General features: G+C 34.8%; 1 protein-coding gene across 1 annotated transcript; it reads right to left on the reverse strand.

The window, feature by feature from the left end:
• Positions 1-403: 403 nt before the first annotated feature.
• Positions 404-3381, reverse strand: LOC120286914 (salicylate carboxymethyltransferase-like). The gene is made up of 4 exons (XM_039299521.1): positions 3098-3381; positions 2007-2438; positions 1527-1781; positions 404-937 (listed from the first exon to the last, which is right to left on the reverse strand). Exons 1-4 carry the CDS (start codon positions 3170-3172, stop codon positions 578-580), a joined length of 1122 nt encoding a protein of 373 aa, XP_039155455.1. The 5' UTR covers positions 3173-3381; the 3' UTR covers positions 404-577.
• Positions 3382-22716: the final 19335 nt, after the last annotated feature.

Genomic DNA, 22716 nt, shown 5'->3' on the forward strand with positions numbered 1-22716 from the left:
CTTTCCATCATTGTCCAATATCATCGCTATATCCAACGAGTTACGAAATGTTAGGGGCTGGGTCCTATTGCTGAAAACCCTCTTCATAGTGCTGTATATTATTATAGTGACTCCCTACTTTTAGTTTATTTATGCCTCCAAGTTCTTAAATGAAGATGGCTTCATTAATTTTTTTAAAAGTTAACATTCTCAGTTACAAGTTGGAGTAAAACCTTTCATTTGGTTCATTGATACTTCAATCAGCTTTTTATTTTTATTTTCCTTGCATAAATAAATCAATAAAACACCAATGCTGCTCAGTTAAACCGCTGCATTATGGGGATATACGATAGACTATTCTTTGAAACAAAACTCCAAATCTCAAGCCCTTCAACTTGGAAGTCTCACCGACCAAAAAAAAAACTTGGAAGTCTCACGCATTTTCCTTACGCAAGATAAGATGTATGAAGTACTTACAAGTGAAAATGGACACGACTTCTTCAAATTATGGTAAACACACTTGACACATTCATTTTTTAACTTCACTATAACGTACATATATTCATAGCATATATATTCGTGAATTTTTGTGATGTATCTAAGTAATCTTTTTCAGCGAAATGATGACATTGACGAATGCGGGCTTTTCCTTAGACATGCAAGCAGCAAGTTGAGCCTTATATCTTTTAAAGAGCTCATCCATGATCTCTTCACCAAAGTGATCGATGAGCAAGGGCTCAGCCACAGCTCTCATGCACCTAGCCAAATTGTATTCCCCATCCTTTGAAACAACATTGGGGTCGAAATCTGTGTCAAATACATTCCAATTCACTTCGGATACCTCCAAGCAATCGATTGAGAATGAGCCTTGCTTTTGGACCTCTATCCGTACTTCTTTTGGTGAGGGCGTGTATTGAGGGATGTTGAAGGAGTCCAGTTTCTCTTCTTCTATAAGTCCCTGCATTAGTGTTAGATGTAAAATTTTAGATTCTGCTACTGAAAATTAGAAACAATTGCAAAATCATAAGTTGTTTATATCTTCATGAAAGTCATAGTTGCTTGATTATGTAATTGGGAATGTAACCATTGCATACTACTAATACATGTATTTTCTTCTCATGTAAATTTGGATTCCATTTTCTACACCATGCCTAAGAGGGAACGGGTGCGCAGTGGAAGCACCTCATAAATTTGTCTCCTTCTACCCTGATTTTCTTGAATAGATTCATACGGAAAAGAAATCGCAGGAATTATGTAGGATTTCCAAATTTTGCTATTGCTTTCGTTCAAAAATTTCATGTGAAAGTTCTAGCTAGAGGTTCACAAGAAAATTTTGAAGTCATCTAGCATATACTTTAGGTACTTGAGAATCAGGAATAAACATATAAATAGCATTATAATGTCATTTTTTTGCTGTCCAATTGATTGTTATGATCGGTCTCGGAGTGCCAAATTTTTACCAGAGGCAGTAAGAACAATCTACCTCAATTTTGTCCTAATATTTCATGTGATTATTCAAGTTCTCTTTTGATTTTTTTTTTTATTACCTCGGAGACCATCTCATTGAGAGCAATAGCCAAGAGCTCCCAAATGTAGCAACACTCTTCGCTTGAAGGATCGTCACTTCTTCGACCTAGGAGGGTCAAAACCATACGCCCTCCCACCACCAACTCTTGCCCACGACACTCCAAGAACGTTGAGAAGTCCCTTTGGAATTGCTCGTAGTATGCCCTAAGCACCTTCGGAGGGCTCGATCTCGCCATATATATGTTGCCTTTGTTTCCCTCTAATCCTGGTGGGACCTAACAAAAAAAAAAAAAAATAGACAAGAGATAGTGAGTTTGATTTGCAACTACTGTCCAAGAAAACCCTAAAACTGTGTCTCCACTGTCACATACTTCACTTTATCCAGTAAAAGAAAAGGTTAGACAATAGTTTTCAGAAAACAAGATCAATAATGAGGAGTATTTATGGACAAGATGTTTCCCATGAGGCTGTACGAGTGAAACTGGGGGCCAAAAATTTACCTGCGACAGCCACATGAGGCTATATGAAGAATGAATCAAGTGTAGGCTCTCTTGAGCGAACAATCTCCCATAGAACGAACCAGGAACACCATTGAAGAAGCACGGCAATGTTGCCGACGCTCCATACTTGCTCTTCATTTGCTCACTCAACTTCTCTTTGAATCTCGGCAAGAGGCTCCCAAAGATGGTGTTGAAGTCATTCCCTGGGAGATCGTTTAAGAACACTTGGAACTCCGGCAGCTCATGGTTCGTCGCCTCGCAGAGATCAATCATAATGGTGATGATCTCAGAGATGGCGAAGAGAGTGTTGGGGCCTGAGGAACAGCCCAAGTCCGCGATGGCGAGGCTTCCCTGGAAGGTGGCGTCGACGGTGGAGAAGAGAGCTCTAACAGTTGCCTCCGTTATGGGCTTCGTCATCGATATCACCTTTCTCTACAAATAGAAAAGGAGAAAGCATTAACTCAAGATAGAGATAGAAAGTTTGCATCTTTAGTTTTTTCATGTGCAAAGAGATAAATCTCATTTGTTACCTATATCTTCCATTCTCGTACAATGATATATTGACGATTGAAAAGTGGAAACTTCATATAGAATGACCATATGCATTCCATATATTTACTATATTAATCCAAATTAGAGTGTCACGGGAATGAGTTTGTACCATATTGCGATCTTGCGAGATCTAGCACTATAATATACCCCTTTTGTATACATTGTTATTCATGAGAAATCTTGTTAATTAAAAAGTGTATTTGCAAATTAGGGTGATCATTTGAATTCTCGAATGATAAGTTGCACTTTAATATACCCCTTTTGTGTACATTCTTCTTCAAGAGAAATCTTGGTGATTAAAAATGTGTCTACGAATTAGGGCGATCATTTGAATTCTTGAATCAATAGTTACTTGGCCTCAAAGGGTAGAATAAAATGGCGTTTTTGTATATAGAATTTCAAATCTTGATTAAAAAAAAAAACCCTAGTTTGATATAGAATGAAGAGATTATATTGCGCTACATCATCACCGAAACAATCTTTAGATGCAGATTAATCCGAGATTTTATGTGCCCACCGTGGGAAAATGAGAGACGTACCTGAAGCAATGAGTTGTTAGCATAGCTTGTTTCTCCCATTCCTCCATTCATGTGCAGTACTTGCATGATTTCCATCTCTCTCTCTCTCTCTCTCTCTCTGTCTCTCTCTCTCTCTCTCTCTCACGTGTGTGTGGCGCTGCTCTAATTAGCTTGCGTTTGAGTTGGTTTGGGTCTTCTATTTATAGACATTTGTGTCCCGACGTTTCACATTAATTATAAGTGGACTTTCAGTTCGACTGTGAAACACGCATGGGCATGAGTTTGCACGGACATGTCCACTTGGTTGGATCTATCTCTGCCATGTGAATCCTTACTCCTTCCAAGTAGAGGACAAAATTAGGCAAGATACTCGTGAGATTCATGTCGGCATGTGCTTAGCCATACACAGGACGAGTCTAGATACACGTCATATTGCCCCGCATGTAATTAAAATTAAAGACGTTATTTATTTTCCTGAGTTTTATTAACGAGTTGTCTTAAAATACTAGGCGAAAAAACTTAAATAACAAAAAAAAAAAAAAAAATTGTTGATACACTTTGAAAATTCAATTCATGCATATTATGAGAAAATGATAGCATGCTCTCTTAACAAGGTCCTAACGGACAATAGAAGGATATTGTGTATCTATGGTTGCTCTACACAAACAAAGTTACCACAAAGGTGATTGATCTAGTGGGGACTGTCTTCCAAGAGGTTAAAAATTCAATTTATGTCAAAAATGAAACTCAAAACAACTTGTACTATGTTGTCAAGCTGTCGCATGTTTCATGTGAAGAAACTTCTTAATCACTAGTATATTAATGAAACTATGGTGATGGGCTCACCAAACTCAGTCACAGATGGCGTGGAACAGTTTTGGCTTAAACCAAATTTCTGCAACAGGAGGGAGATATTTATGGTAATACCCAAAGGAGTCGCTTGCACTGATCACCTACTCTCACTCTTTTCATAATCAAACAAAAGCAAAAAAAAAAAAAAACTATAGTCACCTTACCGGGACGAAGGAAATCCCTAGATGTGAGCCTTTCAAATATACAAATTGAACCCGGTCATTGACTGTTAATTCCATTCATGAGGTTATATATATGGAGCACATCTAACCCCAGTTGGAAGCAAATATTGTCGCCTCTGTCAAGTGCAAATTAAGACTTACTTTTTAACTAAACCGTAGTATGTTCATCATGGGGCCAGCTTAAAAGAAAACAATTTATTAAGGCATATAGGAAAATAAGCGTCATGGATAGGATAAACTTAGAAATTCAGTATTCTTTAATAACTTTAGATTAACATGCTAAAAGGTGTAAAATTTTCTCAACTCCAATTCTCATTGAACTTCGACCAAACAAAAAAAATTCTCATCGAAGCACTTAGATCTTAAGGTGCTTGTTTTAAGGAATTTGAGTAACTCATGGCTGACCCAATCTCATGAACAGAGGTTCAATTATCATGACCAACTTATTTCATATGTGTCAAGAAATTCTATCTGGTGATTAAAAAGCTTCACAACTAATGATGTACTAAATTTTATTCTCAAAACTTGAAATCCTCGTAAGTGGTCGTATTTGATGATCGATAGTTTCAACCAAAGAGAATTTTTGTTCTTTATAACTCAAGGACACTACACAAAAACTTGGCTACCTTAAAAGCCTATGGAATATCCATTATGCCCTATGAACCAATTAGGTTTAGACTTTTTGCACATGCCCTAATCTCGAACGGTTTCAACACCCTAACTAATTAAGGTAATATTAGAGATTACTCTACTAGTTGTTCTTTAACATCGAATTCCCGAGGCATTTAGTATGGTGATCTAAGTAATTCTTTTTGAAAGCTAATGTGATGATGAGAATATAAATGTCATCATTTGATTTGACAACACCTGTTTCACGGTAAATTAGATTAGAAAGGCAATCGCAAGGAAATTGGGTCTCGATTCTTAGAATATTTAAATAGATCGTGAATGGATGACGTGGTGCGATGGTGTGCGATGGAAATACGGGGTAGGAGAAAAGTTGATCCGAAGAAATTGCTAATGTCGTGCACGTAAGAAAAGTTCCCATTTGCTAAAAAAAAACAAAATTGGATTGCTTTGTGCATTTTGTGGGGCCAAAATGTTTGTCCCGTGGATTGTCACATGATTTATGACAAGGAAATGTGACGATGAGGTTTTCTTTTCTTTTTTTTTCTTTTTTTTATGTTAGGTCACCTAACATTGCATATCTAGGTCCCCAATTCGAATTCTCAATTTTTTTAATAAAATGAGTGAGAGACAGAACAATATCACCTTGCTTTTAATTAAGAAATGTTTAATTGAACTAAAAACGAGTTGAATTATTTTCTTATTCACAGTTGAAAACAAAATGATAAACTTGTCTAAACAGTACTCTACGAATCTCAATCTAAGATTTCCATGCATTGTTTGCTTAGCTTCATTCAGGCGCTTTTCACGCTTGTTAGCCAATACAAAAAGACTAACGCATAGGCTATCATAATAGATGGACGCTACAAAAAATTGTCATATTAATACTTATCGTCCCATCTCATGAATCCTCACCATTCGACCTGCCCTATAATTGGTTAGCGGAAGTCAAGGTCAGCATCCTATGATAAAATATTTCATGAATTGGAAGACTCCATAGTGTCTCGAGAAGACTAATGCGATTATTCAATAAATAAATAAAAAACTCGCACCTGGTCTAATAAGATTTACGGATGTTAAAAATAATGTCAAATCATTACTTACCGTCCAATCTCATGTCGTGTATCTATCAAGTTGCTTAACACGTACGCACGGCTGACGATATAAAGCAATCAGACAGGAACGGGAGGGGAAGTCGCCCAAAGCCAGCTTCTTCTTCTTCTTCTTCTTCTTTACATGCTTAACGTGGGATGGGTCGGCTGGCGATCGAATGGGACAGGACGGTGGTGCGTCAGGCCATCGTTTTCTGTATGAGATTTAACGTGGGATTTTTTGTCTAACGATTGGCCTACCTAACGAGATTTATGACCAAGGCCCCGGATATTGCATAATATATAGGCATTCCACGTCAGTCGTGGACACCAAAGTTACTTTGGATAGGAATGTTATGATTTGAATACGAAATTTGTCGCATTCTAGATCCGCTCCATCTTTCCGCCAAACTATACCAAGCATGTCATAGACAAAATTTTATGTGTCCACGTTGTTAGACCGGAGATTTCACCATAAGCCAAGAATTCATCTGGTGTGAAAACAAAGAAAGTGAAGAATTAGGGAGTTGTTTGCATATTGTTTTTTATGTTGAATTTTCTTTTTCTTGTTCAAACAAGCTATTAATTATTGGTTTTCACTTTTATGGTTAGCAAATTTATAATGCATTGAACTTGATGAGCTTGTCAGAACAATAGCTATTTTATGGGGTAAAGTACACTTCAAGTGCCAAAATTTGGCATGGACACTTAAGTGCCAAAAGTTTGGAAAGTGACACTTAAGTGCCAAAATTGGAGCAAAATAGATCATTTAAGTGCCACTCCGGCTAAAATTCAACCAAAATGCCAACGTGGTGATTTTCCGGCAAACGAAATGCAAAACGACTCCGTTTTGCACGCTAACGTGACTAAACAATACAAAAACGACGTCGTTTTGGTGTTGACATGTTAAAAAAATTAATATAAATAATAATTAAATTAAATTTAAAAGTAAATTTATTTAAAACATTTTAAAATAAAATAAAAATATTTAAAAACAAAAAATTTAGAAAAATTAAAAAAATAAAGTTTCTTTTAAAAATATTAAACAAATAAAAATTTATAACATTTAAAAACTAAACTTATTTAAAACATTTAAAAATAAAATTAAAAAATTGAAAAGTAACATTTTAAAAAAATTAAAAAAACTAAAAATTAAAAAAATAAAGTTTCTTTTAAAAATATTAAACAAATAAAAATTTATAACATTTAAAAACTAAACTTATTTAAAAAATTAAAAATTAAAATTAAAAAATTGTAAAGTAACATTTAAAAAAAAATATTAAATAACTAAAAGTTTATAACATTTAAAAACTAAAATTATTTAAAAAATTTAAAAATAAAATAAAAAAACTAAGAATTAAAAAAAAAAGGGGGCAGCGGCAAGGGCCGCCGCTGCGAAGGGCCCACCCCTCCTTTTTTAATATTTTTAAATGTTTTAAATAAGTTTAGTTTTTATTAAATTTTGAGTTTTTTAATATATATATTAAAATTTTTAAATATTTTTATTTTATTTTTAAATATTTTAAATAAATTTAGTTTTTAATTTATTTTTATTATTTTTTAACACGTCAGCACCAAAACGACGATGTTTTGAACTTCGTTTACCGGAAAATCGCCACGTTGGCATTTTGGCCGGATTTTGGCAAGTGGCACTTAATTAATCCATTTTGCTCCGATTTTGACACTTAAGTGTCCATCCGTGCCAAGTTTTGACACTTAGAGTGTACTTTACCCCTATTTTATGTCTTATTAGATGACTATTTAAGATACAACATCAAACCACTAAAGTTTGCCCCAATGGCCACCATCCTTGGTGAGAGTTTGAATCTCCATCTTCTTAGGGGGGGAGGGGGACAATTAGTTTTAGGTGTGAATCTTAACTCTCACACTCTTTAAAGAGGTAAAACAAAAGTCTGAAAGTGAGTATTAGAATAAAAGTAAAGTAAAACTGACAAAAAAACAAAAAACATACCATATCAATCAAGGAGCATAATCAAGAGAAAATATGAAGAGTCTCCTATTAGATGCAACATCTTGAGAGATATGAAAAATCAAAGGAACATATTCTAAATATTTCCAAGGTTCAAGAAGTCAACTTGAGTTTGGATAAACAATCCCAAAAAAAAAAAAAAGGATTTGCTATAGAGAGAACCAATTGATGTTAATAAAGTCGTTAGGCTCCATTTGCCAAGGTTTTTATTTTTCCAAAACAATCCATTTTCTCTTTTTCTTTTTTTTTTTCTTCTTCTTCCTCTTCTAACTGGTTGCTGCCTGCCGCTATTGCCTGCCATGGATAGAGGAGGAAGAAGAAGAGAGAAAAAAAGAAAAGCAAAATCTAAAAAATTATTAAAAAATTAAAAGAAATTCTATGTCACAAAAAAAAAATTGTGGGGTCATACCAAATACATTTATGTTTTATTTATTTATTTTGAGAATAGAAATTTTATATAGTTACCAAACATGTTTTTCTACTCAAAAACTATTCTAAGGAATATAAATAGAAAAAATTATTTCTGAAAAAAAAATATTCCTTAGAACATAAATATTACCAAATGCATCCTTACCATCACAACCCACCCCTTGATAGGGAGATAAATTAGATTAAGGGATATTCCCTAAAAGCGAATCTATGGCCCTCGATTAAGCGCGAGCTCTCTTAAGCCTATACCTTGCACAATGTCAAGATATTTAAATTGACGTTATAAGAATTTTATGATAAGGAGTCGCCACTAGCCTATTGGAGTTGGTTAGAAACCAAGTGAAGTATGGAAGTATACTTCACTTCCTACGCAAATAAAGAATCTAAGATTTAGGACTTTGTTACACTAATTAATCAATTTATGCCATTTCGATACATAATCTTATTCATTTCAAGAAGAGTTTTATCAAACAGTTTGAATTAATTTTGAACCTATTAACTATCATGTGAGGTGATCATGCAAGTACGTAATCATTGTAATAATAGTCAATAACCAAGGAAACATTAAATAAGTTGCATGGGAGAGGAAGAATCTAATGTCACTAAATAAGGAGCATGCTAGAGGCCACAGTCATCATATCAAAAGTACGCAATCAAGAGTGTTTGTTTCTAAAAACAAATGAAACCCTATGATAAGCTCTAAGAACTAGTTCAATTTTGGAATATGATTTTTATTGATGATTTTTCCACAATTTAAGAGAAAATTGCCAAAAAAAAAAAAAATATTTTTAAGCTTTTTTTTTCCAAGGAATTATAATTTTTAGGATTTTTTATATTTTTACAAATTTTTTATTTTTGATTTTATATCATATTTCTATTTATTACTTGATTTTTCAACAAATTTATTATTATTATTATTATTATTATTATTATTATTATTATTATTATTATTGTTGTTGTTGTTGTTCTATTTTTTTATGAATTTATTACAAAGGAAAATTTTAACTAGGTTAAGAGACCTGGCTCAATGAAGCTGACCCGAACCTTATCATTCCAGGTTGGACCAAAATCAAGACCAAACAACTTAAAATCCGGGAAAATTATTTAAAAGTTCATAAATCTATTGTATTTTTACCAATTTAGTCATAAAATCCTTCAATTTTGCCAATTGAGTTTTAAACATTTTCACTTCTTTTTAATTGAGTCTATCTGGTCATTTTGGCTATAATTTATTGATATGGATGGCCACAATTTTGAATTTTCTTTTTTTGAGTTTTTGGATCCAGGGCCAACAAGGTTGCCAACCAACAGTAACCCTAGCCAGCTCCGACTAGGCGAGCAGCCCTTGCCTATGGCCGGTGAGGTTGAACCCTTATTGACCCTAGATCCAAAACTCACAAAAAAAAAAAAAAACCAATTTTTTAAAGGAAAAAAATAAAAAAATTTAAAGTATTATTTAAAAAATGCCACGTCATCGTTAGCCATTCGATCAACAATTTCTTATCAAAATTGGTCATATTGACTCAATTGACAATAAATAAAAAGGTTTAGGATTGAATTGGTAAAATTAAAAGGTTTATAATTATTACAAAATACATGAATGAATATTCATTATATTCATTTTATTTAACGTATTTATTATAGTACATTTGTATCATACATTCTAAGTACATTTCCCTATACAATGAATGTTTATCTCCTTATTCAATACATGTATTATTCGATATATTGATATTAATGATAAGTACATTCTTGTTTTCCTATAAATAGGAGCTTAGTTTTTGTTGTAGATAAAACAATGATATACTGGAAATAAAATCTTCTTCTCTGACTTTCTCTATTATCTTTGGTGTTTACCTACTTTCTCTTCTCAATCTCTTTATTCTCTCTATTACATATTTGCAATGCAATATTTTACAACACATTATCAGCACGAAAATCTATCAACTGAATAAGTAATTTTTGCAAGGTATGTGTTCTTTTTATTAATCAACTTATACTTCATCTTCTTCTATCAATTCTTTATTTTTATTTTTCTTGGCCCGAAGCCAAATTTCAAATCTAAAGGTATCATTCTGCTCTGAAGTAGTGGTGGATATTTGGAAATTCTTTTAATTAATTTAAGGATTTAATTTTGTAATGATTATGATAAATATTGAAAAGCCCAAATTCCACATCTTGAAAGTGAGTGGAAAGAATTATTTATTTTGGTACCTCGATATGGAAATGCCTCTCCAATGGCAAGATCTCGCTAATGTAATTACAGAAGATGGAACATCAAATGCAAAAGATAAAGCAAATGCGTTGATTTTTATTTGTTGTCATTTTCGTGAGAGCCTGCAAACTCAATATTTATCCGTTCAAGACCCTCAGATCTTGTGAAGGAGGTTGAAAGATAGGTATGATCATACCAAAAATGTTATCCTCCCTCAAACACAATATAATTGGCAAAATCTCAGACTGCAAGATTTTAAATCAATGTCTGACTATAATTCCGCTTTATTTGATATTGTTTCTTAGCTGTTGATGCGGAATTGTTAGAAAAAACTTTCTCCACCTTCCATACTTCGAATATTGTATTGCAACAACAATACCGGCAACGTCAGTTTGCCACATACTTTGAATTAATTTCTATGCTCCTTCTGCCGAGCAAACTAATGAATTACTGCTCAAAAATCATGATCTTAAACCCGCTAGCTTAAAAGTATTGCCTAGAACACATGCTAATTTTGAGAAAAATACTGGTCATTTTAAGGGTTATAAGTGCAGGTAAGAACATAATCCTAGAAGGGATGTCAAGAAATTTAACCGCTCTCGGAAATTTAACTTTGGCCCGAATCATAGCAAAGAAAAGAAGTCAAAGAATGTGATTAATGAAAGTATTTGTTATCGCTATGGCATGACTGGGCACTAGTCACGTACTTGTCGTACACCAAAGCACTTTATTGATCTATACCAGGCATCTTTAAAAAATACGGGCAAACGTGGTAAATCTCATGCCATTGAAATCAATTCTACTACCATAATCACTATTGAGACTAACAATATCTCCGTTGGTGGGCCTCCTCTTGCTCCCGAAGTAGCAAATGCATCCCTAGATGTCTCTTATTTATTTGAGGACCTCTGATTACTTTGATGAGGCATAAGATTGGTAAATTATAATTTAAATTTTGAATTCTATTATTTTAATAATTTCTTTATATAGTTGTTTTGCTTTAAATGTATTATTTTTATTGTTCTTTAATATGATTATGAAATGCTTATGAATCTTATATAATATTTATATTTGAAATTTTATTTGACCGTATAACTAATATGCAAATTTTATGATACTTGACACCTGAAGTTGTCAATATAAATGCAAATGGAAAATATTGAGAAAAATGAAAATGTTTGCTTACTTGATAGTGCAACAACACATATTATATTTTGTAGTAGACACTTTTCTCGAGTATAACATTGCGTAAAACACAAATCCATACAATATCATGTCATGTTCTGATTATTGATGGTTTTGGGAATGCCATAATTGTTTTGCCAAATGGCATCATCCTACATATTGAGGATGCATTTCTAAGTATTAAATCAAAAAGAAATCTGTTCAGTTTCAAAGATGTACGCCGTAATGGGTACCATATTGAGGGAATATATTAGCATTTCCTCTTATAAGATGGGCTTGAAAACCATCCATAAAAAGCTAAAAGCTTCTTCTATGGGTTTGTATTGTGTCATGATTAAGGCTATTGAAACCTACGCCACCATATCCTGGAGATTAATAAACCCTTATCAGTTTGGACTGTGGCATGATCACTTTGGTCACCCTAACGCTTCAATAATGCGTAGGCTAATTCAAAATACAAAAGGACACCCTTTAAAGGATATAAATGTATTGTTGTACAAATATTATAATTTTGAAACTTGTTAACAAGGAAAGCTCATTATCAAACTTTCTATAACAAAGATTAATCTTGAATCCCCTTTATTCTTGCAAAGAATTTAGGGTGATATTTGTGGACCAATACAATCACTAAGTGGATCATTTCGATATTTTATGGTACTAATAGACGCATTCTGTAGATGGTCTCATGTTTACCTATTATTTACATGCAATGTCACATTTACAAGTTTATTTGCACAAATTATAAAGTTCCAAGCACAATTCCCTGATTATCTAATTAAAAGCATAAAGATGGATAATACTGTTGAATTTATATCAAAGAGTTTTGATATCTATTGTGCTCCACTCGGAATCGAGGTTGAGCACTCAGTTGCATATGTTCATACTCAAAATGGATTGACAGAATCCTTGATTAAATATATCCAAATCATCGCCCGTACTCTATTATTAAAAACAAATCTCAATGATACAGCATGGGGTCATGCAATTTTGCAAATGACAGCTCTAATAAGATTATGCCCCACTACTAGTCTTTTACAATCTATCCTTCAAATGGTTCTTGATTATAAACTAGATATTTCACATAGACGCACATTTGGTTGTGCAATACAGGTGTAAGAACGAAAATGGGTCCCTAATGTCATTTGGGCATTTATGTTGGATTTAATTTGCCGTTTATCATTAGGTTCTTAGAACCAACTACCGGTAATCTTTTTACTGCCAGATTTGTAGATTGTCATTTCGATAAGACTAGGTTTCCATCAATTGGGATACCTACAACTTCCATGACTGCCAAACAAAAACAGTTAAGGTTTTCTCATAAAATAAGAGAAATTTATCTCAATCAGACTCAAGGACTCCTAAATGTGAAAACGAGGTGCATCGCATAATTCATTTATAGGCTATGGCCAATAGACTTCCTGACGCATTTAATGATGCTACTAAGGTAATGAAGTCTCATATTCTAGCTGTAAATGCTCTAGCTAGGATAGCTATTCCCGAAGGATAGGCTAAAATGGATTAAAATCTCTCACACTTAAAGCGTGGGAGACCGATAAGATCAAAAGATACTGCTCCTAAAAAATGAATGGGAAATAATAAGGAATCCGCTCTGGAAGAGCCCGACGTTATGCTTGATCCCAAATAGCTTATTGCCCTTGAAGAGGCGCAAACCCATGAAAGGAATACCAGCCCTGGGAATACTGAGAATTCCATTACATATTGTAATGAAATTTGATATCGAAATAAAATCATCATTAATGATACTCTTGCATTCTCAATTACTTATAAAATTATGAATGATGATTGTGAGTCGCAATCTATTATTGAATGCCGTTAAAGGCAAGATTGGTCCAAATGGGAGAAAACCATTAAGGCTGAATTAGCTTCCCTAGCTAAACGGGAGGTTTTTGGACCCATAACTTGTATCTCCAATAATGTAAAGCTCGTTGGATATAATGGATATTTGTCCGAAAACAAAATAAGAAAAACGAGGTTGTCAGGTATAAAGCCCAACTTATTGCTCAAGGATTCTCCTGCAGACTTGTGATTGATTATAATGAAACATATTCACCTATGATGGATATAATTACAATTCGTTTTCTCATTAGCCTAGTAATCTTTGAAAGATTGGAAACATGTCTTATGGATGTTGTGACGGCATATCTGTATGACTCATTAAACTATGATATTTATATGATTAAAAAATGCTTGAAGCATGCACTCCTCACAATTTATTCTTAATAAAATTGCAAAGATCCTTGTATGGGTTAAAGTCGTCCGGTCGCATGTAGTATCAACGCCTAAGTGAGTACCTAATTAAGGAAAGATACAAGAATGATCCTATCTGCCCATGCGTGTTTATTAAGAAATTAGAAACCGGATTTATTAATTGGAACTCCAGAAAAGTTAGCTAAAACTACTGAGTATTTGAAAATAGGATTTGAAGTTAAAGATTTAGGTAAAACCAAACTTTATCTTGATCTAGAGCTTGAGCATAAAGCAAATGGAATAATTGTCAATCAGTCAGCATAAGTTGAAAGATTGCTTAAATGCTTCAACATGAACAAAGCTCACCCATTGAGTACCCCTATAGTTGTAAGGTCTCTAGATCCCCAAAAGGACCCATTTCGTCCTAAAAAATCTGATGAAGAGATACTTGGTCCTAAAATACCATATCTCAATACAATTGGGGCTTTGATATACTTGGCACAATGTACAAAACCAAATATCGCTTTTGCAGTAAATTTATTGGCACATTTTAGTTCTGAGCCAACTCGGAGACACTAGAATGGAGTTAAACATGTTTTATGTTATCTTTGAGAAACCATAGATTTGGGATTATATTATTCCAAGTATTCCATTAACTTTGCTTTAGTTGAACATGCTGATGCTAGATATATATCTGATCCGCATAAGGCTCGCTCTCAAACCGGGTATTTATTTTGTTATAATGGCACCGATATTTATTGGCATTTTACGAAGCAATCGCTAGTAATTACATTCTCTAACAACTCTAAGATTATTGCTTTATATGAAACTGGAAGATAGTGTGTTTAGTTAAGATCCATTATAACGCATTCATAATTCTTGTTGTTTAATACCGGTTACAAATTCTCCCATTATAATTTATGAAGATAATGCTGCTTGTGTTGCACAAGTCAGGGGAGGATATATCAAAGATGATAGGACCAAGCATATCTTGCCGAAATTTTTCTATACTCATAAACTCCAAGAAAGTTGACAGATTGATGTTAAACAGATTCAATCCATAAATAATCTTACAGATCTTTTTTACCAAATCATTACCAATGTCAACTTTTAAGAAATTAGTATATGTCATTGATATGCGACGAGTTCACAAGATGCAAGATTGACTAGCCCCAGCAGTGGCTATATGGCTTAATTGAGAGGGAGTAATATGAACTATGCATTACACTATTTTTTCTTTCTGTCCGGTTTTTTCCCACAAAATTTTTTCGGCTTAAAGTTTTTAATGAGACAATTAATGCATCCATAAAAGGGAGAAATCATAAAATTTGTGCTCTACACTCTTTTTCCATTTTGTCCGGTTTTTGTCCCACTGGATTTTTTTGGCTTAAGATTTTTAATGAGGCGGTATCATTCGATACACATTCATAATGAATACAATGAATATTCAAGGGGGAGAGCTATGAAATATATGAATGAATATTCATTATATTCATTTTATTTAATGTACTTATTATGGTACATTTGTATCATACATTCTAAGTACATTTCCCTATACAATGAATGTTCATCTCTCTATCTAATACATGTATTATTCGATACATTGATATTAATGATAAATACATTCTTATTTTCTTATAAATAGGAGCTTAGTTTTTGTTGTAGATATAACAGTGATATACTGGAAGTAAAATCTTCTCCTCTGACTTTATCTACAATATTTGGTGTTTACCTACTTTCTCTTCTCAATCTCTTTATTCTCTTTATTACATATTTGCAACGCAATTATTTTACAACAATGATTAAATTAATGAAAGTACAATATGTTTATGACTTTTTGAACAATTTTTCCCTTAAGGTCCATTCCGAATTAATTTAATTGGCCCAAGAAGTTTTTAGCCCACTCGCAACCTCCAGCCCATTTCTATTTTCTGTTCCTAGCCCAACCATATCTGGCCAAAACAATCAGCCCATCCCTTAAATGAACCTAGCCCACATTTTCTATTCTTTTCATATATTTTTTTTCATCTTTTTTATTTCTTATTTCTCATTTCTATTTCTTCTCTTCTTCTCCACGAACCCTCCTTTCCCAAAGCCATCCTTCCTCCTTGAGCTTTCTTCCCCAAACCAACACCGTCTGAAGTGTAGTATTTTATTAATTAATACGTCCATGATGGGGTGCAATTGGCACGCACCATTTCGCCTTGATATGCTGCGATGAAAGGGTATGAAGGGAGTTGTATAAAAGGCTCCCTGAAGACAACTGTTGGACTGGTTGGACAAACGTACGTTCATAAAGTTTTCTTCTTTTCTCTCCCTTTTCCATCAAGGTGTTCCATTTCTTCTTTACGAGAATAGTTTGCATTTACGCCGTGAAATCGGGTGCTTTCCTCATGATCACATCCAAACCAACATGAGATAGTTTTGTTCGTGATTCATTCGCAATTCAACGTTTGTTCTGGGGTTAATTGCTGTTCGCACATCGGAATCAGGTAAGTCGTCTCTCGCCAACTTGATTTCCAACATTGGTATCAAGGCACAGTCGCGATTTATGCCTTGTTTTTTCAACGAATTTTCTTATTTACCATTTGATATCGAGATCGAGAGATTGTATCCTACACTGTTTTGATATTTATTGGTCGGAATTGCAATTTCAAAACTCGAAATTGAATTGAAGCAAAGAACGGGTTCGGGGTCACGTGCATCCGTGCAGTTTTGGCCATTTTTCAAAATATATTTTAGGCCAAAATCAATTTTTAAATATACATGGTGGAAGTACTCGTCGAGACGAGTCCGTAGATGGGTCGAGCGCCGCCAGACGCGCCCAAACGCGCGGCTGGAAGTCCCTACGTGTGGGTGCCACGCGCTTGAAACGCTGGGAACGCCAGCGCGTGCGCAACACGCGCCGGTCGATGAACTGGCGCGTGATGACGTCACCGTGACGTCACCCAACGATCAATAACCGTTTGGATGACGCCGGGCAGCAGATGGCCGGCTGGCGACTCGACTCATGACCTAACTCGACCTAAGATCCGACCCGAGGTTGACCCGACCCGACCATTGACCAGTCAACCAATCCGGCGGTCAAACCGGTTGGACCGGTCACTGGTGGGACCGGTCGGACCAGCCAGGAGCCATTTGGCTTGTTGGCGCGTCGCGCACTCAGGCGGCGCGTGTGGGGGCATGGGAGCTCCGATTGGAGCGTGATCAGCGGTGTTTGGTTCGTATGAATGTTCTCTACACTATGGTATGATTATTTTATACTATTTAATTTTATAAATGTATGAAAATGCATAGGAAACCCTAAATACACGTATTTTTTTGGGTTTAATGCATAGTTTATTCATTTGTAACTTGTATTTTCTTGTGGTTTAGGAAATACAGTAGCTAACTTGCGTGCAAATGATGTCATATATATTGTGTAGAGCTTAGTTTGATGATATCATGTATATAGTTTAATATACTTGCAATTTTCTAGTTGCTAGAAAATTCGAACAATGGTAGGAAATCCATTACATGTTGAATTGAGATTTTGATTATAGTTGAAGCATGATTGTTGTTTATACGTTGGTTCATATCATGCTATGTTTATGTATTAATGAAAAATATAGAAATTACTTGAGGTCATTTAATTATTTTTCCTGGTGGGAGTTCATAGGTTGGTAGAATTTGAAAGAATTCTCACATATAACTTAAATTTTGCGTAAATTAAACTAATTATTGATAATAGAACAATTGTACATAGAAGTTGATTGGGAATATAGTGAACTTTTGCTTTTGTGTCTTTTGTTGAATTATCATTAATTTAGTTTGTATTTGCTGCAAATTAAATATGTGTGTTACTCTGTAAAGTGTGCTAGTATTGATTCTACGTTTATTATGTCAATGTGTTATAGCAATTGATTATGATTTCGGCATTGAAGACCATTGTGGCTGACCTCAATAAGGGTGAGAAGCTGAACGGTAACAAATTATGATATTTGGCACCGAAAGGTTCAGTACATCCTTAAGGAGCAAGATGTTTTGGAAACCCTTAACCATACCATGGATAAACCTGAGTATGGAACTTCAGCTCAATATCGGAGAGATCTAGAAGCTCATCAAGCTTGGAAAAAGAAAAATAGTATTGCTCGCATCACGTTGCTGAGCTGTATGCAAGATGAACTCATGTGTGAGTTTGAAAGTTATGATAAAGCTCAAGCTATGTGGGTTACCTTGAAAGATAAGTTTGGGGGTACATCTGCCACTAAGCTGAGGAGACTCACCATTAAGTTTGACACATTTCGAAAGCGCCCAAATGTAACGATAAGGCAGCATCTTCGGAAGATGTCAAACATGATTCGTGAGTTGAAGTCAACAGGTCACTCCCTTACTGATGAACAGCAAGTTTAGGCTGTTATAAGGTCTCTTCCTGACAATTTGGAGCATATGAAGATCAATATGACGCATAATGAAAATATTGTCACTTTTGATGATATTGCGCGTCATTTGGAATTAGATAATGAGCGCCTAAAGGCTGCGAGATCCTCTACCCATGCTTATGTTGCTGAATCAAGTTCGCGCAAAGATTCGGGCTTCAAGCGCAAAAGGAATCTTCAATTCAACAACAAAGAGAAGAAGACTAATCAGGCACCAAAAAGGGCTAAGACCTTCCGACGTAAGAAGCATGGTGAGAAGAATAACAAGGCCAAGATGGAGTGCTACAATTGTGGCAAGATGGGTCACTTTGCTCGTGAAAGTACCGAGCCGAAAAAAAGTACCCTATTACTCCATTACTTTGAGTAATGCTTTTGTTTCTAGTACTGTAATGCTTGTTGAATCCCATCCAATGTGGACTATAGACTTAGGAGCAACAGATCACGTAGCTAGAGACCGAGAAGCATTTGTGGGGTATCGTCGAATACAGCCTAGAAGAAGATGGATATATGTTGGGAATAACTTAAGAGTTGAGGTGAATGGTATCGGCACATGTAAATTAATTTTACGTTGTGATCGAAACCTATTCCTGCATGATGTCCTTTATGCTCCAGATATTCGACGAAACTTGGTCTCTGTAGTTGTTCTTCTTAGCTTAGGTTATGTATTGAATTTTCATGGTGATTATGTTGACATTTTGTATGGAACAATTTATTATGGTTCAAGTCATGTATCGAATGGTTTTATGGTATTAGGCATTGACTATGATCAGTACAATATTAATGTTGATGGTTGCTTTTCTTTAATTGCATATTCTAATAATGTAGAGATTGATGCAAGTACTTGGCATGCTAGATTATGTCACATTAGGTTGCAAAGAATGCAAAGATTAGCTAGAGAATACCTTTTAGAGTCACTCACTAATGTTGATCTACTCGTATGTGAACATTGTCTAGCAGGAAAAACAACTAGAAAACCATTCAGTAAAGAGACTAAAGCTGAATTTCCATTGCATCTCATACATTTTGACATTTGTGGTCCTTTGAATGTGAAGGCGAGGCATGGAGCCTCATATTTCATCACTTTCATAGATGACTTCACGCATTTCAGTTATGTCTTTCTGATCTTCCATAAATCAGAAGCATTAGACTACTTTAGATGATATATAGCGATGGTAGAGAATCAGTTGAACAAAACAATAAAGGCGTTGAGAACCGATCGTGGACATGAGTATCTATTGGAGCAATTCAAGGCTCTTTGTGATGAAAATGGAATTGTACGACAATTAACTATTCCTAATACTTCGCAACAAAATGGTGTAGCTGAAAGAAGGAATAGAACCATATTGGAAATGGTTAGGTCCATGATGACGCAAGCAAATTTACCTATCTCCTATTGAAGAGATGCGTTATTAACTGTTGTCTATGTATTAACGAGTGCCCTCAAAATCGGTCACTTTCACCCCTTATGAATTATGAACTGGTAGAAAACCAGACTTGAGTAGTCTACGTCTGTGGGGATGTGCAACTTATGTTCATGATTCTTCCCATAAATATGGCAAATTAGGACCTAGAGGGAAGAAATGTATCTTTATAAGATATTCTGAACACTCCAAAGGGTACGTGTTCATAAGTGAACAAGCTGATGGAAGTGTGACTGGAATGGAGTCATGAGATGTCACGTTCTTGGAGAACGATTTTCCTAGTAGAGGTGAGATTGATAAGGACTTCTAATTATATGAGATGGAATATCATGATAACACACCCACTGATGTTGTAGAGGGAAATGTAAATTTACCTCAACATGCAAGACCTAGTAGAAGTGTTGCATCGCCCAACGAATTGAATTCAAGAGAAATTCAATTACGTAAAAGTAATCGTAAAAGTATTCCCTATTGTCGTTTTGAAATTGAAAAGGGAAGCATTTATGATTGCTCAATAAGACAATACCGAGCCTAAGACTGTTCAAGAGGCTCTCTCATCCTCTGATAAGGAAGAATGGAGAAATACTTTGAAAGATGAAATGAAGTCAATGAGAGCAAATCATGTATGGAATTTGGTTGATCTATCACCCAATTGTAAGGCCATTGGAAACAAATGGGTCTTCAAGATTAAGTGAAGGGCGGATGAATCCATCGAAAAGTATAGACTATGAGGAAACATTTTCACCGGTTGTAAGGTTTGCCTCAATACGTTTTATTCTAACCATCGTTGCACATTTGGACCTTGAATTACATCAGATAAAAGTAAAGACGGCATTTCTCAATGGAGAACTAGATGAGGAAATCTATATGAAACAACCAATAGGTTTCATAGCTAAAGGTCAAGAGCATAAAATTTACAAGCTTTATCGCTTAATATATGACCTTAAATAATCATCTAGACAGTGGTATCTTCGTTTTCATTGAGCAATAACAATTTTTGGTTTCACGATGATTGAAGAAAATCACTGTGTATATGTCAAGCGGTCCAAAGGTAAATTTGTGATTTTATCACTTTATGTAGATAATATTCTATTGGCTAGAAATGACAAGGTTTTGGTTATCACCATAAAAGAATGGTTGTCCTCCAATTTTGAAATGAATGACATGGGAGAAGCTGCTTATATATTAGGAGTTAAGATCGAAAGAGATCGATCAAGGAAACTCCTTACTTTATTGTAAGAGTCTTATATTATGAAGATTCTTGAGTGTTTCAATATGCAGCATTGTAATCCCATTGATACCCCTATCATGCAAGGTGAAGGCTTAAGTACTGAAATGTGTCATAAAACTCCAAAAGAAATTAAAGTGATGGAAACTGTTCGTTACGCTAGTGCTGTTGGAAATTTGATGTATGCTATGATGTGTACTAGATCCGACATATATTATGCCGTGAGATTGGTGAGCCGATATCAATCAAATCCTGGTTAAGCACACTGGAAAGCAATAAAGAGGATCCTGAGATACTTGAAGGGTACCATGGACTATCGACTTTGTTACCAAGCGAATGATTTACGCCTATTAGATTATTCAGATGTCGATTGGGGTGGAGACCTAGATGAGCGTAAATCGACTTCTGGATATGCGTTTTTGCTCAATGGATGTGCAATTTCTTGGAATAGTAAGAAACAAACATGCACGGCCTTATCTACGATGGAGGCAGAATTTATTGCATGTTCTACTGCAGTGCAAGAAGCAGTATGGCTAAAATGTTTATTGGAAAATTTAGCCACTATCACTGAGGTTCCAAAACCGGTGATAATATTTTGCGATAGTCAAGCAGCCATTGCCTATGTGAAGGATCTCAAGTATCATGGAAGGACAAAGCACATTAACATAAAGAACAACTTCATAAAAGACATAATAGCGCAGAAAGAAGTGATCCTACAATACGTTTCAACCAATAGAGTGGTTGCCGATCCATTTATGAAGGCTATTCCTAGAGACATATTCTTGACTCACAGGATGTCACTAGGATTACGTAGAATGTGACATATGTTATTGTAAAGGATCATTGGTTTATATATTTGTGAACATATCTATTGTACTTGTTTGTTTATTGAAAAGTATATCAGCAGGCAATGATTGGCTCACTCACACAAGCAATCGCCTTGAGTGTTTTAGATAGCACGTTGAGATGAGACATTATGTACAAATAAATGCCGAAGAGAAAGTCTGGTACATAAAATATGCCGCCTTGATTGGAGTTAAGATGAAGTCTGTGATTTGTTTATAATAAGACCGAACATGATAGTCACACAATCATGTATGCCGTAAGATGCCGAATGCGAGTACTTAATTGGGTGCTATAGAAAGCGAGCTGATATAGCACTCGGGCTAAACATGAGTACGTGAGAAGCACGTGACTATGTTTAGGCTAAAATCCGTATAGTTGATATATTTGATAAATGACATACGCTCTTATAGAAAGAGTAATCCACTATAGCATGTAATTCATACTACATGTGCATTGTATGACCAATAAAGGAAGATGAGTAAAATTATCCCTATTTATTCATCGTGTGAGCCCTTGAGGTAATTTATAATTTACCTCATTTTGTGTCCTATGTTACTTCTGACTATGTTCTCGAAGTGAAAGATCAATGTTGCTACTTTAGCATGTTATCGGCGGTCATGAATAGATATGACCTTATGGGACGTGTCTAGGAAAGCAGTTGTTTGAAAATGAAGAGAGACATGAGTGCGAAGGAAGGCTATTGTTTTTTTACATCTATCACATGTATTTACCGGTCGACCAATTATATCGCCTTATGTGGTTGTAGATATAATTGTAAATACATTGTGTTTTTTTTTTTTTTTTTTTTTTTAAGGATAATCAAGTATAGCCTTTAAGGGATATGTATACTTGGATTGACATAACAAAATATGTCTGGGCACTGTGAGACATCGATTGTTTATTTCTTTTCGGGGTTGTAGCTATTATGTCATCCCTAACAGGCGCATA

This window comes from Eucalyptus grandis, chromosome 8 (genome assembly GCF_016545825.1).
Source record: "Eucalyptus grandis isolate ANBG69807.140 chromosome 8, ASM1654582v1, whole genome shotgun sequence".
Classification (NCBI taxonomy): domain Eukaryota; kingdom Viridiplantae; phylum Streptophyta; class Magnoliopsida; order Myrtales; family Myrtaceae; genus Eucalyptus; species Eucalyptus grandis.